At 36.9% G+C, this 25,931-nt stretch overlaps 1 protein-coding gene across 1 annotated transcript in view; it reads left to right on the plus strand.

Moving 5' to 3' along the window:
- The window catches only part of LOC106461333 (WD repeat-containing protein 18-like), a 64,393-nt gene that overhangs the window by 3,227 nt on the left and 35,235 nt on the right, over positions 1 to 25,931 (plus strand). Inside the window, exons 2-3 of the mRNA XM_013921151.2 lie at positions 1,535 to 1,726; positions 23,932 to 24,042. Coding sequence (XP_013776605.1) covers positions 1,535 to 1,726; positions 23,932 to 24,042 — 303 coding nt within the window. The remainder of the gene's footprint in view (positions 1 to 1,534; positions 1,727 to 23,931; positions 24,043 to 25,931) is intronic.

The raw sequence follows: 25,931 nt of genomic DNA on the forward strand, positions 1-25,931 counted from the left end.
AGATTTTAGTATTATACCTTACTACTAATTTACTTAATTTAAAAGTAAATATAAAAAAAACACTGTTAAACATCAATTTTTATGTGTCATGTGGTATGTTGAATGCAGCACTGATTCAAATTAAATGTTTTGATGTCAGAATACTAAGTCTATAATTTTGTAAGAATTAGGAACTCAAATTACAGATATTGACAAGCTAGAATATATAATAAGAAGGTCTTATCTTTTCAATTTGCTAAGATATTGCTCAAGAAGGTAGGTTGTGTCTTTAGTCTGCTCAAAATTCATATTTTTTTAGACTGAAATACAGCTTAGTTACTAAGCTTGATAAATTATAGTGGAAGTGTATAATATTGATATAGTAATTTATGATTTTTTGGTTATTCAACTGTATATATAAAACCAAAAAAAATTATTTCATTTCATATCCTCCATGTGCAAAATTTTAAAAGGCTTAGCAACCTACATCAATCAACAACCGAGTACAAAGGTCTTAATTAGAAGAGATAATTGTTTGCTTTACTTCTTTATTTACTGTTCTATGTTTTAAGAAAAATAAGTTTTAATAACTTATTTCTGAATAGCAATAATCTATATACATATATAATGTATAATAATTAAAATATGACTGTATTTTACAAAATACTAGTCTACTAAAACACAACCAAGACAGGTCAATTTGTAAAGACTAAAGGTCACCTTTATGTTATTGGATACGGTAACATGAGTGCACGTGCGCCACGTCATTGTAACTTTTGTATTGTTAACCAGGCATGGATGAAAGGTCAATATAATAAAAATATTAAATACATAAATGTATAATGTTATGATATTTAAGTTATTTAGTCTAAACATTTATGTTTTTATGTAATCATTCTAGAATGAAAAAGGCATAGTTTATATTTATTCCCAACTTTTTTAATGTGGTTACAAGATTGGTCAAATCGACCAAACCCATTCAGAGATCCATTACTGAAAATAACAGGTAAAATGTAAAGTTTTTTCCTTAGAAACATTTGATAACTATCTGGACATTTTGCATGTGAAATTTGAAAATTTTGTGATGCACAATCTTAAAATCTTTTAATCTTAAAATGAAAATTACTTTGCATGTTGGATAGGCAGTATTGAACTCTAATTCATCAGTAATAAAAATGCTTCTAACAACATTGTGTCTTATTTGTTGTACTTTGTGTTTAAATATGTAGTCTGTTTTTGAAGAATTGAGAAATTTTAAATTGTAATTTGGGTGAATTTTTCAATACTTGTCTGACTGTTTATTCTCTCAAGTTAATATCAGATTTAAGAAGGTTTATGACCAGCCAATTTATGAATGATTCCTTGATTTATTGAAATTACAAGCTCAACATTTAAAATTTCATACCATTTTTATTGTTCATTGGAGTATTTGGTGAAATATTAAAATAATATAATATGTAATCCTTTTTAAGAAAAAGATGTAAATGCTTGTAATGGCTAGTATACATATTATTTTTATGAAAATTAAAAGAATTTAATTAATTTTTTCTTTAAGGTGGTAATCACAAGTGATGAAAATGGCCAGCTTTGTAGTTCTTGTGTGTGGGATGTAGACACTGGAGCAACTCTTGCATCGTATAAAGGTGCAACATGTGCCACTCGCACTTTGAATATGATTGGTAATGAGTTCTTGATTGGTGCCCAAAAAGATAAGCCTCTTCTTCATGTCTGGGCATTACATAAAAAGGTATATACTTTGATTGTACATATTTTAACTACTGTAACAACAGAAGTTAAGCTAATCTTAATGTAATGGTGACACGTACCATGAAAGTATACAAAACATCATTATGTTAAATTGTTTAGGACCACACCACAAGTAGAGTTTCTTCAGTGCTGTGGCACTTCTTGATGTTCAGCAAAATTGTATGGGGCTTCAAGATGTTCAATAAGTTTGTAAGATTTGTATTGTTTTGAATAATTTTAGTAGGTTGATTTCAAGACATGAAGAATATCTCAATGGACTATTATTAGTTTTAGTTGACAGTAATATTATAAAAAAAAACATTTTCAAAGAACTGTTGATATCCATAAACCATTTACTCTTAGTATGTACAATGATAATTGCTTCTTTTAGTTAGTAGATAGAACAACACAAGTTACATGTAATTACTACTTTAACAAACCAACCCCTTCTTCAAGACATCAATCTCCTCTTGTTACTCTTGTTGCTGAAAGTTCATCAAATTTGAGTTTATGAAAAATTCTGTGAGAATGCAAATAATGTTACACCTACTGATACTCAGATACACACTATGATCACTTCGAGCCTTCAACTAGAAGTCTGCCTGGACCTGGCTGCAGGACTCGGCCCAACCTGGCTCATGAGCTGGGTCAGGCGTGAATGAGATGACTTTTGTCAAACTTATTTGTAAAAATTTGGGCTTCCTGGGCTTTTTGCTCAATTTTTCAGCTTTTTAAACTTCACGAAAATACATACACAGCTGGGACCAAATGTTACTTATCTGGCAGTTTTATAATTTTTATACTTGGTATAAAAGGCACTGCTTTAAGGAATTTTGTTGTCTTGCAGATACTATCTCATGCCTCTTTTGTATCAATTGTTGAAATGGTCATATTAAGTAACAACCATAATGGTGATAAGTAAACATATTAGTAAGTCTAAGGCAGCGACAATGAAAGCCATTTTAGGTTTTATTGTTGTGTAGTTGTGTCTTCAGATTGGAAGAAGCATTGTCATATGCCAAAGAGTATGGAGCATATTCAAATTCACAGTGGTTTTCAATCAAAAGTGAAGAATGAGAAAACATTAGTTGCAAATACACTTTAAAAGTTAACTTTTCCATTTTTAGATATTGTTAGTTACATGAATTATTTGATCTTTGTGCATGTATAATAAATTTCAAATTTTAACTCATAATTTGGCCTGATGATTTTGAATGGTAATAATTAAAAGGCTTATTAGTAGTGGTTACTGATTACAGTTAATAAACAGAAACATTAGGAGTCTTAAATTATGTTTGCCCACAAAGCCTAAATCAGGCTCTGGTAACATGTGATATTTCAGTTTCTAGCTGCTCTCTGTTAAGTAAATAAGTATGTACTTCATAGCAATGGATATAATACCAGGTGCATGAGCCATGAGGTGTTACACTCCATAGCTTTAGTTAATTTTATCCCTACAACAATGCTAGCATTTAACTCCACATTTAGATAATAATGCACGAAACAAAGTGGTTTGTCTTTTATCAACTTTTGCTAGAATACTAAGTCCTTTACACATTATTATCAATTTTGTAAACCATTCAAAATATATGTCATTTTGTATAATTCATTCCACTGTGGTAGGTGGTGCTATTGTTTGCTTAATTTACATTGTTGTCGTGATAGTGTTTTTTGGCATTTTATTTTAAATGTTGGCTGCTCTGATTGGAAATTTTGATAGAGGAGCTTGGGTCCACACAAAGTTGAGTTTTAAAGGTGAGCATGCAAGTTGATTGAAATAGTTTAAGGATATACAAAGAAAGGAGTTAAAGAATGGAGTTTTTAAACTTTACTTCAGCAACCTATTAAACATAAATTAAAAGTACTATGTAGCCCTTATAATGAAATTTGGCAATATTAAAGCAAAACTGAAAAGTTGTAAGTATGTTCTATTAGTAAAAAACAATGTTAAAAGTGATGTGTGAAAAGCTTTTTATGAAGTGTGGGTTATAACAACAAAGGAGAAAGTTGGTGCCATTCAGTGTTTAAAATGTAAATCAATTTGAACTATTCGGCATCTAAAAATGAAAATTCACACTGAAAACGTTTTACACCTATCATAATCTCGTGTACCACAACAAATGAAGGAAGAGGTGATTAAAATATGTTTCAAGGACAATAGACCATATGATATTGTTATTAGGGCTGAATTTTTGGAGTATTCTCAAAATCTAATTAAATTAGGCTCAATTAATGGAAATTTAAATGTGAAAAATTTGTTACCATATTCTACAACCATTTCTTGTAATCCACAGAAAGAAGTTTAAGAACTTGTACAAGTTATTTGTTCCAAGTATCAAAACTAGTTGATTTAAGGTAGTGTGATGCATTTGTTAATATGTGGACTGATGATTACAAAAATTTCTTACACTACACTAACTATGCACTGTGTTGATGAAGACTGGAAGCTTTGGGTAAAAATACTTTTTATGTGTAAGTGTCTGTATGAAAAAAAATTGGCTACAACATAAGAAAAGAGGTAGAGAAAAGACTTGTCAACTTGGGCTTCAAACCGAATATTCTATAAAAACTTATTTTTTTTTACTGACCAGGGAGTTAATGTTGTATGTGTCCTTAATTTTTTAATCAGATTAAACTGCATTTCATATATAATCAGTAAAATCTTAAGAAACATTTTCCAAAAAAATGTATGGAAACAAATTTACCTTGCATACATTTATTAACAAATGAAGTTAAAGAGCTAATTACATATCTAAAACTATCTGGGCTTGTTTTTAGGGTTGTGAGTCATGCTGGTACAGCAGAATAAACATGTAGGAATCTGTTGATGCCAATTAAGAAGATATTAACAGCTTCTAATAGAACATCAGGAAGAAGAGAGAATGGTCCACATTCATTGAGAGAGACTAAAAACACTAATAAGTTATCCTAAACCCTTTAAAGAAGGTTTTTTTCAACTTGAGGGAGACACATACCAAGCCTACCACTGGTTGTATTAGTAAGAATTACCTTACTAAATCATCTTAATGTGGCAGATACTGACTCAGTTGATCTAGTTACATTGAAAAACAGAGGATGGATGGTTTTAAATGAGAAAGTTTTAGTGCATAAATTGCACAGAATCTCTCTGTTTTATGATCAAATTTCCAAGAAGAAACAATCAGAGATGTGTGAGATTTAATGGGGGAGTTTACATTAACTTATAACACAGTTAGTGAAAAATTCATTGACTTCAACACTTACCAGCTCTGCACCATCAGTAGTGCAAGGTGAGCATGTTGATCTTGAGAAGAATGCCAGCAGTAGCAATTACCCTATTGTGAAAAAGCCAAAGATTCTGGACTTCAGTATGTTCAAAGATTCACCTGCGAAGTCTGAAACTCAAGATGAGAGGTTTATGCATTTTGAGGTGGACCATATTAAACTGAATAATTTAATTGTATGGTGGGGAAAAGTCACAAGAAACAGTTGGCATATTTGTCAAGAATAGCCAAACATGTTCTCTCTGTGCAGCCACCAGTGCTAGTAGTGATGAACCAGTTTAAGCAGTGAAAGTGTAGACTCCATTCTGTCATTCTAGAATCACTACTGCCAGTATGGGGGACTGACCCTGACAATCCTGTCTGTTTATCCCATGCCCAGTTTTTCCGCCTTAATATTACATTTATGGCTCTCCTTCGGAACTTGTCCACCATGCATCTTCTTTTTGAGGCACTTCACCTATCTTCTGAGCAATTTTTGGGGATACCTTCTCCCTCTTTACCTCTGTGTTGTCATGATTGTCCTCCTTGGCTCTATCTCTTCACAAGTGTTTTTTTTGCTGTTTGGATCTTCTAGGTAGGGTGCTGTCTTGTCCCACGTTCGTTTACTGTCCACTTACCTTCTGGACTTGCAGATTGCTCCTTTTCTCCAAGGGTCGGTTTTTAGGAATATTCATGAAACTTTGGAATCACATGTAAAATCTGTGAGGCAACATTTGACCCTTTTGTCCTTGGTTGCTCGTTTGTCTCAATTAGGGGCCCTTTCAATCCCCTGTTCCTCCCACTAGGGGTTCCACATTTTCACTACCGATCATTGGGTTCTTCAGGTCTTATCAGAAGGACTTGTAATCCAATTCCTTTCCCCATCCTCATTGTCTCCTGTACCCATATCCTTTCCAGTACCTTGGGATCATACTACAAGTCAACATCTGTCAGAGGTGGTACAGACTTCTATCACAGAGAGCTATCGAGCCTGTTAGCCATCCATTCCCAGGCTTTTACTCAAGGTTGTTTATTTGTGGTCCTTAAGAAAACTGGGGACTCGTGTCCTGTGATCAATCTCTCCCACCTTAGTCAATTTCTGGATTTTCCCTATTTTACAGTGGGGTACCAATGCCTATCTAAACATTCCTATTTCTCCTCGGTGCAGATGCTATATTCAGGGTTGTGTAACAGTTTCACACCTTGCCCTTCAAGCTTGCTTCAGCTCCATATGTCTTTTCTCCAATGGTCAAAGTTTTTGGCTGATCTATGTATGCTCAGGGATTGTGCTTACACTACTACATGGATGACTGGCTTCTGTTAGCTCATTTTGAAATGGACTCTTCACATCACACTCCTCTCCTTCTGCCAGAAGCTGCTCAAGTGAGTTGAATTATCAAGATAGAGAAGTCTGTCCTGTTCTCTACTCAATATCTTGTCCACTTGGAGGTCTTTTTCAACTCCCATCTCAGTTAGGCCTAACCTTCTCCTCTTTGACTCCACACCCTTACTGCTTACATGGTTCTATCACTTTTGGGGACATGGACTTCTCTGGAAGCACTTTTTCCCTTGGATTGGACACATATGCAGTCTCATCAGTGGACTATGCATGACCAATGAAATCTTGCTTGAGATCCCTTGGATTCTTCCATTATCCTTCCCTTGTTGACGATTTGTGTTAGTGGTTGAACAAGGACCACACACATTATTGGGTGTACCACTTCATCCTCCTTGCCTGTATTTTCATCTCTTCTCTGATGCTTTCCTACATGGGTGGGATGTGCGTCAGTCAGCAGGAGGCTTCCGAACAATGATCTATCACTGAGCAATCTTACCACATCAACACCTTTGAGCTTTTGGCAGTACAACGAGCTTTGGATCACTTTCTTCCTATAGTCAGGAAATGACTTGTCATGATCCATTCTGACAATTCTACAGTGGGAACTTGTATCAACCACCAAGATGGTACCTGTTCTCATTTGCTTTGTGGTCAAACTTTAGATCAACTTTATTGGGCCTATACACATGGGATATGTTTCCTGGTGTGTCATGCTCCCGATGCTTTCAATATTGTGGCAAGTCACCTTTCCTGACCGCACAAAATTTATCCCACAGAATGGTCCCTCGATCCTCAGGTTTTCTGGTGGCTATGCTTGCAGTGGGATACTTCTCAGCTAGATGCATTTGCCACTTTCCTCAATTTCAAGTTACCTATTTTTTCGTATCTGCTTACTCATCCACAAGCTCTAGCTATCAATACATTCAGCCAGGATTGGACCGACCAATGCCTTTATGTTTATCTTCCCATCCATCTTCCCTGAGTGACTTCGATCATCCATGCCACTGTGTATCAGGTTCGTCTGATTGCTTCTTACTGGCTGGCACAACCCTGGTTTCCTAGACTACTTCAACATTGTACTGCCCCTCTGTGCCTTTTCCTCTCACTTCATCTTTTCTACGTCAACCTTGGTCACCAGTATTTCATCCAGACCTTCCTGCCTCCTTTTTCGTGTCTGGCATTTATCAGGTTCTTGGTGAGGAGATCTGGATTGTCTCGGTAGGTCACTTCCTTTTTAGCTTGTTCCATTTACCCTTTCTCAGTGGCGGTTTATCAATGTAAATGGAATGTTTTCCGCCATTGGTTTTTAAGTCAGGACTATTCCCCTTCTTGACCCAACATTCCTCTTATTACATATTTCCTTACTTGAGTGTTCGATCATGGGACTTCAATTTTGTCCATCACTGAATATCAAGCAGCCTAATCCCACACCTTCCATTTTTCCCGGTCCCATTTTGTGTTTACCTCACCTACCATCTCCCTTTTGTTGCATTCTTTCTAGATTTGTAGACCTCCTCACTGAGCAATCATGAGAGTAACTCTTCCTTCTTGCCAATTTCTATTCCTTCCATCTACCACCTTTATTCTAGATCTGATTCGGATGGGCTTCTATGTCCCATCCATGCTCGTTCTTGTTATATTGCCTGCATTGCTTCCTTCCTTGGTTCATGTTCCTGCCTTTTCATCCTCTGGCAACATTCCTCTGTTCGTATCCTTTCCCTTTCAACTTTACCAATTACATTCATCTTTTGATTCAGTTGGCTTATTCCTCCTTGTCTCCTTCCCAAAATCTGTTCCAGCTGTCGTCACATCAGATCAACCACCTTTCCCTGGCATCTCACCTCCATCATTTGTTGGAGGAAATTTTTTAAGTGGGCATTTGATGTGGACTACTACTCATACATTCACCTTCCACTATCTGTATCAGTTGACCATTTCTTCCTCATCAGGGTACTATCTTCCACGTGTTGCCATCATTCAAACTTCAGTGAGAGTATGACTAGGTAAGTTATCTTTTTGTATACATTTAATTTTTTTCAGGGGCATGTCCCTTTTTTATCATAAGGATCTTGCTCTGTGGCAAGCATTGCCTGTCACGGTATACTTAACATATCACAATTACGCACTGTACGACCATGATGCTATCATAAAATACAATATTTCCATGGTCAATTACACACTGTTGAGATTGGGTGTTTCACTAGATTGCTAGTAGGTTTTTCCCTCGTGATATTTTTGCTTCATTAATATGCCTGTTCCAGAATGTACTAACCCATGAACTTATATGGATAAAGCAAAAGGGGATAGCTGCTCATCCCTTTGTTTAAATAAATCAGGGTCAGTCTGCTTTTCAAAATAGAGTTTTCATTGTCACTCATTGCACTGTCTCCTGTGTTGTTGATTCTTCCTGAATATGATCTAATGGTAATAAATAAAAATACATAACAACCATTCAATTGAGAATAGGGTGATGATGTTTTGCTGGTCCGCCATTCACATGCTCCATTTGTAGACAGTGGGCTCTGAGGGCTGATGTTGTGCCTGGCTTCTGTGACTATCTGGAGGGTGTGGTTGTGTATCATTTATAGAAGCACTCCACTTCTGTGCAATGGTACCCAGAAGTTCATAATGTGCTCAAATGCTGTATGGTCTTGTATGAGTAAACTTTTCTAATGTAGAATTCAAAGTCTGAAGATCCTGTACAAATGATAGAGAAATTATATGAAATAGTGTGACCTGTGGTTTCAACATGTGAACAAATGGATGAGTAGCTGGATTTAAGTAATGGACAGTTGGTTCTGTTTGATACTCTTAAATGTTCACAGACTCTAGTTTTGAAGTGGCATTTAGTTTTACCTTACAGTTACTACAAATATACACGAACCATAAACGTAGAAATTTTAGAAGCATTAAACACTTATTTCAGTATAAAGATCAAATACCTAAACTTCTACATCCTGCTGAAAGATCATTTGATGTTAAAAAAAATCGGTGTGAACATGTTTATCTCATACATTAATCAAAAATTTCTGTATTAGTCACTTTCAATTATCAGGCCTTGATAATTGAGTTGCCAAATAAACAGGTGAAGCAATAAAAAATTGTGAGGTCCGCTTTTGATATGAAAACCTATGATAAGTCAATGGGGAAATGTTCATGATGAAAAGCTAGCTTAAGAAGTTTCAAAGAAAATATAATTTTATTGTAATTTAACATGTCAATTTTGGGATGATATATATATATGGCAGAATTATTTGTGACAGAGTTAATGATAGTTCTCCATATTATCAACTGTAAAGCTGAAACTATAGCAGAACATATCCTTTGTAAACCTGGAATGTTAGACACTGATTGTCCTGTAAATGCAAGACGCATCTTAACCCTATTCAGACCAGTGAGTGCTTTTCAGGTGTTGAGTGCACATCTGCACATCAGATATCACAATTTAAGTATTAATAATGATTCTGATTCTATTTCTGCAATTTTTTACTAAAATATTTTAGAATTGACATTTGGCTATTTTTATCGGGTATTTAATGTAATTTGGAAAGAACAATGAAAAAAATGTTCAAATGAGTCTTGCCTGTAAGTGGCTCATAAACATTTTTTAGAGTTTTTCTTCCAATTCCAAAGCACAGGTATGTATTTGCTAAGAAACTATCATCTTTTGAAAATATAATTCTCAGGTTTATTTCACATGTGATTTTTCTTCTCTTTCTCTGGTTTTATTAGTAAAACCCTCTTGTCACACTCTTATGATTTCTTAAAATTTGGTTTGAACATCTTATGTTAAAAAAAACATCAGCTTTAAAAATAGTTACAGGCAAAGTTTAAATACCACTGAATAGAGCAATTTATATACTGTTTACATCAGTGTAGAATGAAAAAAAGTGGTGTGAAAAATAATTTATGGTTTCATAGTAAAGTGACTAGTAGAAGTTCTTACAGAGAACAACAGAATTTAATGGGAAGTTTAGAAGCCTTAGTCACAAATCAAAGATCTGGGAATTATTTTATAGTCTTTAGACATTTTTTTGTTCCAGAAAATGTTTTGATATTAAATTATGTTTGTTTGAAAGCTATGAAAGTTTTCTGTTATGACAAGACATTAGGTAAGCCTAATTAGGTTGAGAGAATATATCATTCTGATGACTCATTTACTTATTTATTATTATTCTTAAGAGTATGGTAACCAGTTAACCCTCTTGCCTTGAGCATCCATTTGTGTGCATGTCATGAGATTTTAGTGACTTGCATTCAAAATTTAATTAAACTATTTTTTTAATCATGGTATACCAATAACTATAGTGTTATGTATCTGCTCGTTTGTTAATTTCCGGTATAAATTCTTTCCGAGGAACTTCAGCAATACAAGACCTTTCTTAGTTAAAACTAGTTTATTCTTTCTTGATACAACTTTTTAATACACAGAATTTCCACAGTCACTTTAAACTTAACCTTTATAACACGCACTATAAATCACAGTGATTCACACACTTTACTTACGGTGCCTATTGTTTGCTTGACTCAGTTATCTATCTCTTCAAACTATCTGCATATCTATCTCTCGCTGACTTTATTTGCTTGGCTTATATACTAAAAAAGAGAGCGCCTGGCAAACACTCGGATATTCGTGGAGTTCCTCGATAAGTCATGATCCTTCTTCAAACTCAAGCTCGCATGCTCCCAGTGTCCCATGACTTCTGCTGTCATAACAACAGCATAAAGACATAGCCAATTATCCATATTTTAATAGTTTATAAGTTTTGAGTTTTTAATTTTATAAGCCATTATTTAAAAAAATCCTGAATTTCCCCAAGTATGAGAATTGTGACATTTTCTCTCTAGGAATCCCATCTTCTCTAATTTATTTACCACCTTTTCAAGAAGTACAAAATTTAAATATAAATTACTCATTAGAATATTGTCATCGCTCAAGCAAAACCTAATTTTTTATAGTCTCCAACTTCATTTGGTTACAGAGCCATCAAATAGAAAATCCAACCCCTCTTGCCACTCCAACATATCACATCCTCTCTTTCAGAAATTGCCAGTAGTTCTCTTTGTCCTTCAATACCATATTATTTATAATCAATAGAAAACCCAGGTGTTACTCTATTAAATAACATATTACATTATGTTGTTTTCTGTACAGAGAATTTTCAGTTTTACTTCCAGTTCAAGCTTGATTCCAACAGGAAACACATCAGTAAGCTAGCTGAATTTTCTGTTGCATTGTTAGAAACCCAGAAAAATTGTGATAGTTATGGGACATGTTTTGTTTTTTCATGTTATTATGCTGTGTTCTTTGGACTTTATTTAATTAGGTAAAATATTATTCATTGTAGTACTACCTTTAATATAAAAAAATGGGGTTAAGTGTCATCGACAGTCAACAGCAAAAAGAAACGCCCAGATAAGTACTATATTTCTTGTTATTCCTGTGCATTCTTCAAGTATTTTATAAAAGTAACTAAGATGTAAAAATAAGAAGCCTTTTAGGTTAGATTTTTTAAAATAAATAATAATATGATAAAGATGTTTCACGAGGTTTGCTCAGGACTAGCCTGTGCGTAATGTAATTCAAAAGCATAACTTGAGCTACGTGTTCGCCAAGTGATTTACAACTTATAATGGTGCAAGTAGTAGTTAGACATGATTTAAAGGGCAACAACATAATAAAATTTAAATATAAATAAATGTATATCGTTACGAGTTTAAAGCTATTTAGGATAAACAAATGTAATTTCAGGTTACAATTTGAAGTAATTCTGGAAAGAAAAAAAAAATGGTAATTTAGTTGTTTTTTTTGACAGTTATGAGGTTGTACAAATTGACCAACTTTCTAGAGAGTTAGGGTAGAGAAAATAACAGATGAAATGTAAGGTTTTATGCAAAAAAATGTTTGAAATTTATTTAGGAGGTTTTGGATGTTACTCAAATGAAATTTGAAATTATTGAAACAAAGAAAACTATTTTTAATCTTAAAATGGAAATTACTTTGCACTTGGACCAGTAAGAAAAAGGATATATATATATTCATGGAGAAATATTTTGTGTTCAAAAGACTTGTAATGTTTACTAAAAGTCTGCCAAATTTTGTGGAGGTACTCCTAATGTAATAAAAGGTATAGTATGGAAAGTATAATGAGGACAAAATGGTTATGAGGTCGGTTGATTCGGCTGACCTCATTGTCAGAGAGTTAATGTAGATAAGTAAAAGAACTTATTATTTATTGGAAGGAAACTATATTTACTAGTAATGAATTGATCTCAACCAAGAATATTGCTGACCTGGTGATACTGTGACAGATCAGACCATAGGTCACCAATAAATCCTTGTCAGTTTGTGATTATTGATGGTTTTGATTATTTATAGCTGTTAGAACTGCAATTGGCAAAATAAAGAATTCAAAAGAATTATGTTAATGAATATCGATCATGTTGAAACTTGACTGGATATGTAAAAAGGAACTTTCCAAGGTGTTACCTCTCAAACAGAAAGTTACCTTCCCTGTGCGTTGGCCTTAAAGATTTGGATGCCACTAACCTTTAGACAACTTACACCCAAACTCAAGAGATTTCTCATAATTTATGCTACTGCATAATGATATTATTATGCAGCAAAAGTCCTCCACTAATAAAAGGGAGACACAACTTTTGCACTCATGATCCTCATTCTTTTTCCTTGACACTACATGACTAAGATGTGTTTGTTTTTCCTTGTAATTTACAGAGATTTGCAGTCTGATAAAGAGACTTTGTTTCCTTTATTTATTCCAATAATGGACTCTCAAGTTCATGTCACTTCAACATCTGGAGTGAATGAGAAATATCCTCACACTAGTTAAGTTACTAACTTGGCTGCTGGAGGCATATTAAATGTGGATGACATGACCCTTGTGCATAGGGTAGTAGGTTCCAATATTTAGCCAGGATTTTTGGTGCCCATCCGTTCTTCTGGCATTCCTTCTGAGATGGAATATGACGAGAAAGATGACTTTGACCATTTATTTCCTCCTCCTGGTTATGTTTTAGGAACTTCTTTCCCTGTTGAGAAGAATGTTTAGACTTCCTCATGTTATTAGGACCTTATCACTTAGATATGTTCTGTCCTATCTCTTATTCCCATGTCTTATGACACTTCCCATTCCCTCCTTCACGACCCTCTCTTTAACGAGTTTTATGTTTTCCCCTTTCACCTGATATTGGTGTTCTTGCTACATCTTTTTTAGATCGACTCTGTGCCCACAATCTTATGCTTCGTCCTCCTTCCCTTTCAGATTTTTTTCTTTATCATGGCCTATAATCTTTCAAACTTCCCCAACCTGGAATCCCAGACTTTGGAGTCTCATTTGACAGCTTGGGAGACAGACCCACTGGGGTCAGTCTCACTCTCTAATGCTCAGTTTTCTTCTCTTTGCCTAATCCTCCTCTCTGTGCTCTACCTTTTTTCCCTGCACCTCATGTCAGAGGCACTTCACCAAGTCTCAAATGACTTCACTGCCAATTCTTATTCCCTTCTCATTTCCACCATGGCCCATACTACTACTCCTGCCCATTCCCTACTCACTTGGATCATTTGTTGTTGGGACTTGTTGGCTAAAGATATCTTTCAGTCCCATGTCTGTCTTTCTTCATCCTTTTTGCGGTACTTTTACCTCATCCCATTTCTTCACCCTTCTGATTTTGGTGGTAGTCATGAATCAGTTGAATCATGGGTGGAGGCTATCCAGCATCAATCCATGCCAACTTTCTTGGTTACTCGCCTGTCCCAACCTCCACATTTCACTCCTGTCTCCTCCTCTTTCCTGTATTTCCTTCCCCTCTTCCCATCCTTCTCCTTCTACTCAGTAGTCTCACCAGGCTCATTGGTGACTATAATATGGATTTGGACCTCATAGCATCCAGAGACAGATGGGTCACACTTGTCCTCTCTCACAGCCTCTGCCTCTCAGCCTGTGCCCAGTTCATGTCTCTCCTCCTTTGGATCTCATCTGTCTTCAATGTCTGGAAGACATGGTTTGGATCTCTTGCATAAACAGGCCATAGGGAGGGTGCACAACCCTTTGTTAGGGTTTTACTCTCACTTCTTCATGGTCTCCAAGAACACAGGGGATTGGTGGTTGGTCATTGTCCTTTCCTCTCTCAATTGTATTTTTGTAAGGAAAATTTCTTCTCCCTTTGCTGGTCCTTTTCACGCAAACTAGGGATGACCAAGGTTGACGTCTCAAACAAGTTCTTCAGATTACCATCACAGTCTTTGAGACATTTCCTTCAATTTGGATCATATCTTTCAGTTCATGGCTCTTCTGTTTGGCATTGTGTAGGCTCCCTACATTTTCAATAAAGTCATCAGTGTCTTCATATGCCATCTCCACAGACTCTGTCTTCAATTCTATTACTACATGAATGATTGGCTTTTCCTGTCCCATTCATGGGAGTTTTACCTGCACTTCTCTTTTTCTGCTGGAAGCTACCCATTTATGGTTGCTTATCAAAAGTTCCAAATCTTTTCTTACCCCACCCTATTCCTTGTTCACCTAGGAGTATTTTTCAACACTTTCCCCAGCCAACTCAACCGTCTCCTCTCCACATGCCAGCACTGGAACATTCTATCACCAGGATGCAAGCCTCTCCTACTCATACTGCTTGAAAGGTTCTATTGCTGTAGGGGACCATGGCTTCCCCGAAATTGCTTATTCCATTGGGCTGTACCCATATGCATTACTTTCAATGGTCCTTGAGTAACCAGTAAAATCATCCATGGGAATCTTTTGACTCTGTGGTTCTCCTGTCCCCTCCTCTGCACATGGACCTTTCTTGGTGGCTGGACCACTTCAGTACTACTGTCAGTGTGCCTCTATCTCTACCCAAACTACTTACACCTCTTCACTAATACTTCCCTTTCAAGATGGAGTGCATCTCTGAACGACAAACATACATTGAGCTCTTGGACATGGGACGAGTCTTCTCATCAACTTGCTCAAACTTTTGGCAGTGTGTTGGACATGTTATCATTTCCTACTTCTCCTGGTAAGTCATTTGTTCATTCCGACAACTCCATTGTTGTTTCCTTCATCAACTGTTAGGGAGGCACCAGATCTATACTCCACCTTTATGTTTGGGATTTGTCTGGCCCATCATCCATTGGACTGGACTTTCCCACAGGGTAGCCTATTTCCTTTTTCATTCTTGTTGTCTATCAATCTTGTCCTTTTACCAACCAAAAATAGCATGTTTTTCAATTTTGTTCCATCTGTTTGCCACTTTCCTCCTGATCACTCCATCTCTCTTCCTTTTTTTTTCACCCTGGCTGTTTAACAAAGGGTTGGCTGTCTCCACCATTGCTGGTGATCAGGTTGCCTTGTCTACCAACCTTTTGCTGTTCCTGATATCACAAGGTGTTTCTTCCCCAGTCCTCTCCATCTTGTTCCAATCCTTTCTTCTCCATTGATCTCCCTACCCCATTCTCATGCCTAGTTTGGACCTTAATGTCATCCTGCATGCTCTTAACCATGCCCCTTTCAAGTGAATTGCCACCTGATTCTTATAATACTTTTCACATACGACATTTTTCTTACTCTTTGCCTGTAGTTGCCATTGTTCAGATATCTCAACTGTCCCTGTACCTATTTCTATTCCTTTATCCTGACTGGTCTATCCTCCCTAAGGCTACTGCAGTTCGGGAAGGTGACTGCTTCTCTCCTATTGCACACCTCTATGATTGATCCAACCCAGACCATCTGTTCTGCTTTGTTCATGCTGTCCAATGCTACCTTGCCTCTACTTCACCATTTCACGGCTGCCATCTTTGCCTCTTTCTCCTCTTAGATTCTTCTTCTTGGGACTTGTCTCTGTGTACTCTTACAGGTTGGGTCTGCCTGATATTTTGTTTGGTTTACTCTTCATTGGGGGTCAATTCCCGTAGACTTTTTCATATTTCTTCTCATCAAATCCATCACTTCACTCATTCCCTTGCCTCTCACTTCTGATGACCACTTGATGAGATCCTCCTGACTGGTATTTGACTATAACTCGCACCTTCATCATCCACTATCTTCACCATCTGGCTGTCTTGTCTCCAGCAGGTTATCACTTGCCTCTGTTTACTTTCCTTCAGTCTACACACCATCCTTCATCAAATGAGTATGTTTTCCTTTTTATTCCAACTTTGATACAAAAAATCTTGCCAAGTGGCTGGTGTTGCATCCCAGGTACACTTACTTCCCAAAGCCAGGATGACAGAAACCATTCATACCATTTGTCCTGGCTCAGTATATATATATATATATATATATATGCCCACTGTTGAGATGGGGTGTTCTGCAAGACCATTTAGGTATCCTTATGGTATGTTGTGATATCTGTCTACTGTCCATTCCAGACTGTTCCTCTTCCATGGACTATCATGGAAAAAGCCAGCACCAGGGAATACTCTGCCTGTTTCCATAGCTCATGTTTGCTGGCTTTTCAAAATAGGATTACACAGATACCCATTGCTTTGTTTCCAGTAAAAGATCTATCCAACAGGCAACCAATGGGATCCGGACATTTCTCTTGGTCTTCCCCCTGCCAATTCCTCCCCATTTTTTCAAGTGGAGCATTTCTTCCCACTAACCAGTTCCTAGCCACTGGAGTGATGGACCATGGAGAACCCTTACTGATTGGGACAGAAAATCCAGGGATGGAACAAAAGGTATCAATTCAGTGAGAAGTGAGGTGGTGGTGACACTGTATGTGTAGCTCAGGTCACCCCTCATATATTTATACTCATAACATTCCAGTGTTCCTCATCCTACTGCTGCTGATATGTTGGTTCACAGGCAGTCTGGTGTTAGATAAGTTTAGGACCAGCCAACATACATTCCACATCCTACCAACTCTTGCGTAGTCTGATGTTGGATTAGTGTAGGACTGGCCTGCACAAATTCTCACACATATGGTTGGTAAGGATCATCTTTCTTCTGTGGACTGGACAAAAATTTCCCGATGCCACCTGGTTTTGGACTGAAGTTGACTCACCACATTTACATTCCTCCTTCCTACCATTGCCTGGATGGCCTGGTGTTGGTTATGTACTGGGTCTGTACACATGCCCAGCCTGGGTTGTTGGAATAGAAGCTACTTTTCCCTTCTGCTTCCTGGTCATGAGATGAAGACAGTTGGTACCCTTCTCCTACTGCAGACCAGGAGACACATGCTTGATGCCTCCTGGTTTTGGACTGGAGTTGACCCACTGACTACCTGCACTTGTCTCTTGTTCAATTGAGATATGCACTTATACTAACAAATCATGCCCTCCTCCTGCACATGCACTAACTTACTTTGTCCCTCTCCCTCAGCTAGTTTTGGTCTAAGAGTGTTGGTAGAGTTGAGAATAACATGACTTAATGATTCTTGTGCTCTTCTTCCTCAGTTGATAATGGTCCAATAAGTCTGATGGTAGAGTTGAAGTGAGCACTATGTTATCTGAATGCACTTCAACCACACTACACATATTGGCTCTCTGACCTCTTGTGTGCAAGTTCTTTTATGGCCATGTTCTTATTCTGCCGACACCTGTGATACAGGGAACTTGTTTGCCTCTTCCTCCCTTCTAGTTTGGGTCAAGAGTGTACACTAGAAGAGATGAGATGCAGTGTGTGTAATGTTTTTATATTTTAGAAATTTCCATTCAAATTTGAATGCTTTGTGGAAATTGAATTCCTATTTGTTCACACTATTTATATATCTTTGTATCTGTATGTATGTTTGTATACACATTTAGAAAGAAGGAAAATCCTGATATGTTCAATCCTTACTTAAGAAAATCCAGTGTAAACAACTTCTTGATATTTTGGAAACAATAGTACCATTCAACAAGAATAATGTTTTGTATGCTGTATCACCAGGTACTTTACAATAATTTAGGGTTACTACATTGTTTATGAGCATATTATTAATTTTTATATGTTTAGACTTGATGTAGTCCTTTTAACAGTGATGAAGCCATGATGGTTTTGGGGTCCATTATGCATGCTGAGTCTTCTGTCCTGTCCATTCTGCTGGCATTCCTTCCCCTCAGTTTGAAATTGAACAAGAGGAAGGTGACTTCGATCGCCTATTCCCTCCTCCTGGTTTTGCTTTAGATATCTCACTACTAGTTGAGGAAAGCCCTCAACCTACCATTGTACTTCAAGGCTTGATCTCACAGGTATGTTCAATCATTTCACTTTTGCTTGTGTCTTATGACATTTTGGTTTTTTATGTCACAACCCTAATCCTTGTGATTATTTAATTTTTCCCCCTCACCTGACATTTAATGTTCACTCTGACTCCTTTCTGGAAGAACTTCATACACATAACCTTATTCCCCACCCACCTCATTTATCTGGTTCTCTTGTCTTATAACCATTCTAGTTTCCCTTTCTTGATTCCCAATCAGGGAAATCTATTTTTGAGGAGTGGAATCTTTGTCCCATGTTTTGCTCTCCAGTACTCAATTTTCCCATCTTCATCTTTTACTTGATACCTATCTTTTTGTTATCTCTCTCCCTGCACCTTATGTCAGAAGTACTTCATCTCACTCCAGAGGTATTTTCAGGAGAAGTTTATTCCCTACTGTTCACTACTATGGTCCATACCACTTCTTCTGTCCTATTACTTACTTCATTCCTCTGCAGTTTGGACGTGTTTGGTAAGGATACCCTTCTCACTCATATACACCTACCTCATTCCTTTCTTTAGTGGTGTTTCTGCCTCTTTAAAGTCACAGGCTAAAACAGCCTGACACCAGTCCTCACTGTCTTTTTTGATTTCTCATTTCTCACAACCTTGCCCTTCTACTAATGTTCATCAACTGGGTCCCTCTATCCCTTACCTTTCCATTCCAACTTCCAGGTCTCCTCCTCTACCCATTCCTCTATCCTGCTGTCAGACTTGCCTCATGTCTCCCCAGTGACTATCCTGTCAACATGGGACCTGTGGGATCCCATCTGTCACAGTTGTTTACCAACAGATGGGTTCTCCAAGTACCTCACCCAAGGACTGTCTCTCCACTTCCCTTCTCTGCCCCTTTCTTCTCATCCTGTCTCATTTACTCATCTCTCCAATCCTGTCTATCTTCAATGTCTTGAAGAGGCAGTATTGGATCTTTTGGACAAACCTGCCATCAAGAGGGTATACAACCCTTCTTCAGGTTTTTACTCTTGCCTCTTGATGATCTTCAAGAAGACTGAGGACTGGCATATGTTAATCAATCTCTTCTCTTTTAATTGCTTTTTGGTCATTCCATACTTTTGGATAGAATATTTCTCACCATTAGTCCTTTTCATCCAGAATGTAGATGACTAAGGTTAGAATTTTAGATGCATTCCTTCACATCCAAATTGCCCCTTCCTCCAGGTGATTTCTGTACTTTGTCCATTGGAATCTCATCTTCCAATTCTGTGCTCTTTTTTTTTGACATTGCACTGATCCCATACATATATTGAACCACATCATGAAGGCATTCACTCACAATCTTCATGAAATGGATCTATGATTCAAATTTTACATGGATGATTGGTTTCTCTTAATCCATTCTCAGGGGAACCCCTCCCCTTCTTCTTCAGAAGGCTGCTTGTTTGGGGTGGTTTGTCAATGTATCCATATCCTTTCTTACACCCACCCAATATCTTGTACATCTGGGCATTTTCTGCAAGCTATGGAGTGTCCAGTCACCAATATTCATGCTTCTCCTTCTCATCCTGTACAAGAGATTCTTTCTCTTTTGGGTACTCTGGCTTCCATAGAACCACTCATTCCTTCAAGTCATGCACATATGTGCTTCCTCCAATGGATGTTGCAGGACTAGTGGAATATTTTGCGGGATCTATTGTCCTTGACTGTCCACATGCCTCCTCCTCGAGGAAATGTCTTGATGGCTGAACTGTTCCAACACTACCTCCAGAGTTCCTTTGCTTCCCACCCCTGGCTTAGACCAACATTGGACACAAGACAAGTGCTCACTTCACATCATTGAGCTCAAACTACTTGCTGTCCATCAGGTGCAGATAGCCTAGTTGTTTTGAACCAGTAAACCCCAAACAAACAAACAACTTTCCATTACTCATGTTCCCATTACCTACTCTTTATGGTGGATTGTTTGGTCATGAACCATTCTAAAAATTCCACATTTGTTTCCTACATCAAGTGTCAGGGTGGCACCTGTTCTACGACATTTTGTTTTCAGACTTTGAACTTCTTTTTTTGGGGGGACCATTCTTTTTTGTAATTATCTGATTGCATGTCTTGTGCCAGGTTCTATGAACCTTGTTGTGGACCCTCTTTCTCACAACATTTTCCCTACAGAATGGTCTCTCCACCCACAGGTTTTTTCCTTGGATTTGCTCTTGGTGGGGCACATCCCTCATAGACACCTCATATTTCACTATTTTATCAAAGGATATCATCCCTTCATGTTCACATATGGAACTTGTCTAGTTCATCACCCATTCAGCTAAACTCTTTCTTGTCTCATTCCTGTTACCCTTCCACTTTGTCAGTATATCAACATAAGTGGCAAGTCTATCACCATCGGTCTATCCATCATTTCTTTCCTCCTGGCTGGCCTATTGTACACTCTTTGTACCTTCTTTACCTGGTTGTTGAACCATGGTTTGTTGGTTTCCACCACTACTGGTTACACAGGCCTGTGAATTTAAACTGCATAAAAGCTGGTTTGGTTTTAATAATGATTTTTCCATAATTCAGCTACACAGATTCCAAAAATATTGTTCATTTTTTCTATTACATAAGGATTTTTTTACAAATTCGGAACAAAAAAGAACTTTCATCAAATTTGCAACAAATGTACCACAAATATAACAGAATATGCTTTGGTCATTCACACAACCTCTTATTGCTATAGTGATGAATAAATAATATTGAAAATAAAATAATGTCAAAGTGCACACACAAACAAATGCAATCCAGAAATGATGCATCATGCAGCCTGTTAACCATTTATATACTAGTGGTGTGTTTCTCATGGGTTCTAGAATGATCGATAAGACTAATGTCACGATTGGTCTAACCAGTGGTTGTCAACATTTTAAGCATAACAATATTTCAATAAAAATGATTCACTTATGTAAAAGTACATATGACATTTTGTGAAAAATCTTTAAGCAATGGAGAAAAATGCATATCATTTTCAGATTCAGTGTACAGGAATCACTTTAGAACATATAAAAATTTCAAGGCAATAAAACCATTGCAGGCTTGTGTGTTATTGGGTGGCACTTTCCACAACATTTTACCTTTCCCAGTACCGTAGGGTAAATTTTTTCCCCTGCTTTCTCCACCAATCCCTTGCCTGAGTCAGACATCAATGCTGTTATGCCTTAGAACCATTGGCTTCTTGCTCTTTATTCTTTCTCTTTAGCCTTATTTCTTCCTCCTTGCCTATTGTTGCCATTGTTCAGATATCTATGCTATTGGCTCTTCTCATACCTTTTTTCCATTGTACTTATGTAATCCCCTATCCAGATCAGACTTTCCTTCCTAAGACTTCTGTTGCTTGGGAATGTGACCACACTTTCTCTCCTATCTCCTTTCTTTCTATATCTTACCTCTACAATCATTCAGACCTGGACTGGCTACTATATCCTGTTTAGGCTGTTTGCTATTACTTATCACATACTTCCCACTCCCCCCTTTTGAGGTCCCTGTCATAGTCTCTTCATACCCTGGGACCCCTCTTTTTTAAGGAACCTCTCTCCCTCTACCCTTACTGGATGAGTTTGTCAACTTTTGCAGTTGGTCTATGCATACTTGGATGTGGATGCTTGCGGGCTATTGTACATTTCTTCACATCAAATTTGTCACTGTACTTATTCTTTTGCTGCCCATTTTTGCCAACCATTGGACAAGATCCTACAAGCAGGCATGTGGACTACACACCACACCCTTGTTGCTCATTATCTTCACCATATGTGTTTCATCTCCTGAAATTTTACGATTTTCTCCAATCATCATTCTTCAATCAGCCCACCATCTCTAAATGGGTAAGTAGAGTTTCCTTTTCAGAGCCAAATTTTAACTTCATAGGATCCTGCCATGTAGCTAATGTTGCCTGGCAGTGTATATTTACCCAAAGTTCACATTGAGTCAGGATAAAAAAGTGCTCATACCATCTGCCCTAGATCTACCAGTATATATTTACTCAATTGTCCAATCCAGACCATATAAATCCATGGACTATCACAGAAAAGGCTAGCACCAGGGAAGTGTTCTGCCCACTTCTTTGGTTTGCACTTGCTGGCTTTTTAAAAATAAAATAAGGTTTTGTGGTTGCTCATTGGACAGTCTCCAGTAAAAGACCTTTTTGGCTGGAGATCTGATGGATATCCAGGCACTTCTCCAGGTATTCCCAACATGAATTTTCTCTCCCCTTTCTTTCCATGTGGAACACAGGAGACCCTTGCCACTTACCAGTTCCTGGCCACTGGGATTGTGGAACATGGAGAATTCTCACCAGTTGGATATAGCACAATATAGTGAGATGCTGGGTGGTGGTGACACTCTCAATATAGTGCAAGTCACCCCTCAAAACCAAAACTCATACCACTTGTTCCCTTCTCCTGCAGTCAGTTGTGTAAAGGTGAGTACTCAATGTACAGAAAACATGATCCAAAACTAATGTAACTTCTTCCCACAGTCAGAGTATGTTCAGTAGAGTCAAGGTAAACACACATTTCATGAAACAATATTGCATAACTAAAGTGCTTTCCTCCTGCAGCTAGAGTTTGTTCAGTAGTCAAGGTGAGCACACAAAGTACGGTCTGAATGCACGCCAACTACATTATACCTATTGATATGCTGACTGCTTGTGTGCAAGTGCTTGGACAGTCATTTTGCCCATCCCTGCAAAACATGGGGATCATTTGCCTTTACATTCCAGGTGAAGATTATACCATAGTCAAGATGAGATGTGGTCTCCTACAGGTGTGCTCCCCTGGAGCATATGTGATCGGGTATTACACTCAGTGAGCTTCCCTTCAGGTGCTTTCTGAAAAGAGCCCATCTAGACACAATTTTGCACCAGCCTATCCACCAACTCACCAGGGAATTCTAGCATTTCTGTGTGAGGGGGTGAGTTACTGTCTCAGAAGTTAACATTTTCCTCATCTAAAAATGCATTTCCAATAGATACTCGCTTCTTCACACATTCACACCTAACCTTCTGCATAGAGTAATTTACTATGTATGGAAGCTTTTTCATTCTTCTATTGGTGGAGGGCTTTTTTCGCATCATGATATCATCATGCACCAGTAGTATTTAGGGTAAAACATGTGAATTTAGGTGGGAGTTGCCTTAAAGCTAGTAACATGCAAATCTTGTAGGCAGACATGCCAGGAAAATAGCTTTTCTGTGGTGAATACCTATCAGAAATGCATTTTCAGATGAGAAAAGTCTTAACTTCTATTTTTGCAGAAAATTAATTGTTTGGTGCCATGGATATACACATAGTAGTTGTATAGTTACTGAACTTCAATATATATTTTACTTTTAAGATTTGGATATCAGGATTGTAACTTTTAATTTTAATTTTATAGAATCAGTCTAGTTATAAACATATTGTTCTGTTTTAATTATAGGAACAATTTCAACTACGAATGGTGTGTCCAGGTCAAGTGTCAGCACTAGTAGTTTCTCCTGATGCTACTTACTGTGTTGCAGGGATAGGTGATAAACTTTACCTTTGGCAGGTTTGTGAAACCTATACATTTCTGAACTTTTATATTATAGCTACATAGAGAGTGGTTATATTCTGCATGTAAAGTATAATTCCAAAACATACTTATCTCACACTGATAGCTTTTACTCAACTGCCAGAGTTTCTTCCTTTGCCCAACTAGACATTGGTCTAATTTTTTTCTTGCTTGCTCCAATCTTTTATACCCCACTCAACTGCCCTTGGCAATATTTACCTTTTGACCCTCTCCACCTACCTCAATGCACCCTCTATCATGACACTGTATATAAATACCTCATTCAGTTAATGTATCACTTTTCCTTAACAAAGTGTCACTAAGGGTTTCCCAGTATTGGAGATACTGTGAACATTATCCATGTTATCTAGTTGATCTTGAGGGATTGTTAAGTTGTGACACTACTAAGATATTGGTTCCTCTATTGTCACCTCATCTAGAGTCCAATCTCTTCACGAATGTCTTGCTTCAGGGTGGTGCGTATACCAACAGCCAGGAATTCCAGGGTCTATGCATGGATGAAGAGGCTTCCCTTCACAGTGTTTTAATCCTTCTTGCTCTTCAACAGACATTGCCTCATGATCTGGGCTTATTTAACCCTATTGCCACAGGTATCCTTTACTGCACATGACACAAGGTTTTAGTGTCTTACATTCAAAATTTTATTAAACTACTTTTTGTTTTATGTTATTCCAATTAGAATAGTATAAAATCTTAGCTAATAATCCATATTTTAGTAGTGTATATACGTTTTAAGTTCTTAATTCTACAAGGCAATATTTAAAAAAATTCTGAATTTCCGCTAGTGTGAAACATCTTCTCATCCCTATTTTATCCCCTCCCCCAGAAGCTACAAAATTAAACGTAAATTACTCACTATAAAATGGTCATTGATCAGAGAAACCATAATTTTTATAGCCTTCAACCTTGTTGGGTTACAGAGCTAGCAAATAGAAACTCGGACCCCACCTGTCACATCCTGTTTTTCAGGATTTGTTAATAGTTCTCTCTTATGTTTAATTATCTATTACCTATAACCAACAGAAAGTCAAGATTTTCATCTATCAAATGACGTATGGTATAACATTATATTTTGAACAGATAAATTTCAATTTCACTCAGAGTATCAACATCGTTCCTGTGAGAAAGTTAATGACTAGCTTGGATGAATTTGTAACGACTCTTGCTGCATAGTTAAAAAGCCAGAAAAAGAGAGGAAAGGGAATTTGTCTACTTTTTGCATGTTATTATTCAGTATTCTTTGGTTCATTATTTAATTAAATAAAAATTATTAAGTGCATTATTATCATTAGTATGAAAAGTTAGGGTTAACTCTGTTCAACAATCGACAGCAAGAAAAAATTAGATTGGTTAAGTATTTTATTTCTTGTTTTTCATGTTTATTCTTTGTCTAATTATAAAAGTAACTAAAATGTAAAAATACAGATTCTTTTAGGTTAGTTAAGATTGGATTAGATAAAATTAATAATAATAATATTATAATAAAAAATGTTTCATGAGGCACACATGCGAAAAGCTCGTAGTAGCTTTTGAGTAATGTAATTCATTAGTGTAACATGAGCTGCATGTTGTCTGAATGATTTACAACTTATAATGGCACAGATAGTAGTTAGACAGGTTCAAAGGGCAATAAAATTTAATTATAAAAAGATGTATACTGTTAGGAACTTACAGCTACCTAGGATAAATGAATGTAGTCTCATGTTACAAGATAGAGTAAAGAAAATAACAGATAACCTATAGAGATTTACTGAAAAAAAGTTTGAAATGCATTTAGGAGATTTTAGGGATTACACAAAGAAAATTTGAAATTTTTGAAATGAGAAAAAATATTTTTAATTTTAACATGAAAATCACTTTGTCAC

This window comes from Limulus polyphemus, unplaced genomic scaffold, assembly GCF_000517525.1.
Source record: "Limulus polyphemus unplaced genomic scaffold, Limulus_polyphemus-2.1.2 Scaffold936, whole genome shotgun sequence".
Classification (NCBI taxonomy): domain Eukaryota; kingdom Metazoa; phylum Arthropoda; class Merostomata; order Xiphosura; family Limulidae; genus Limulus; species Limulus polyphemus.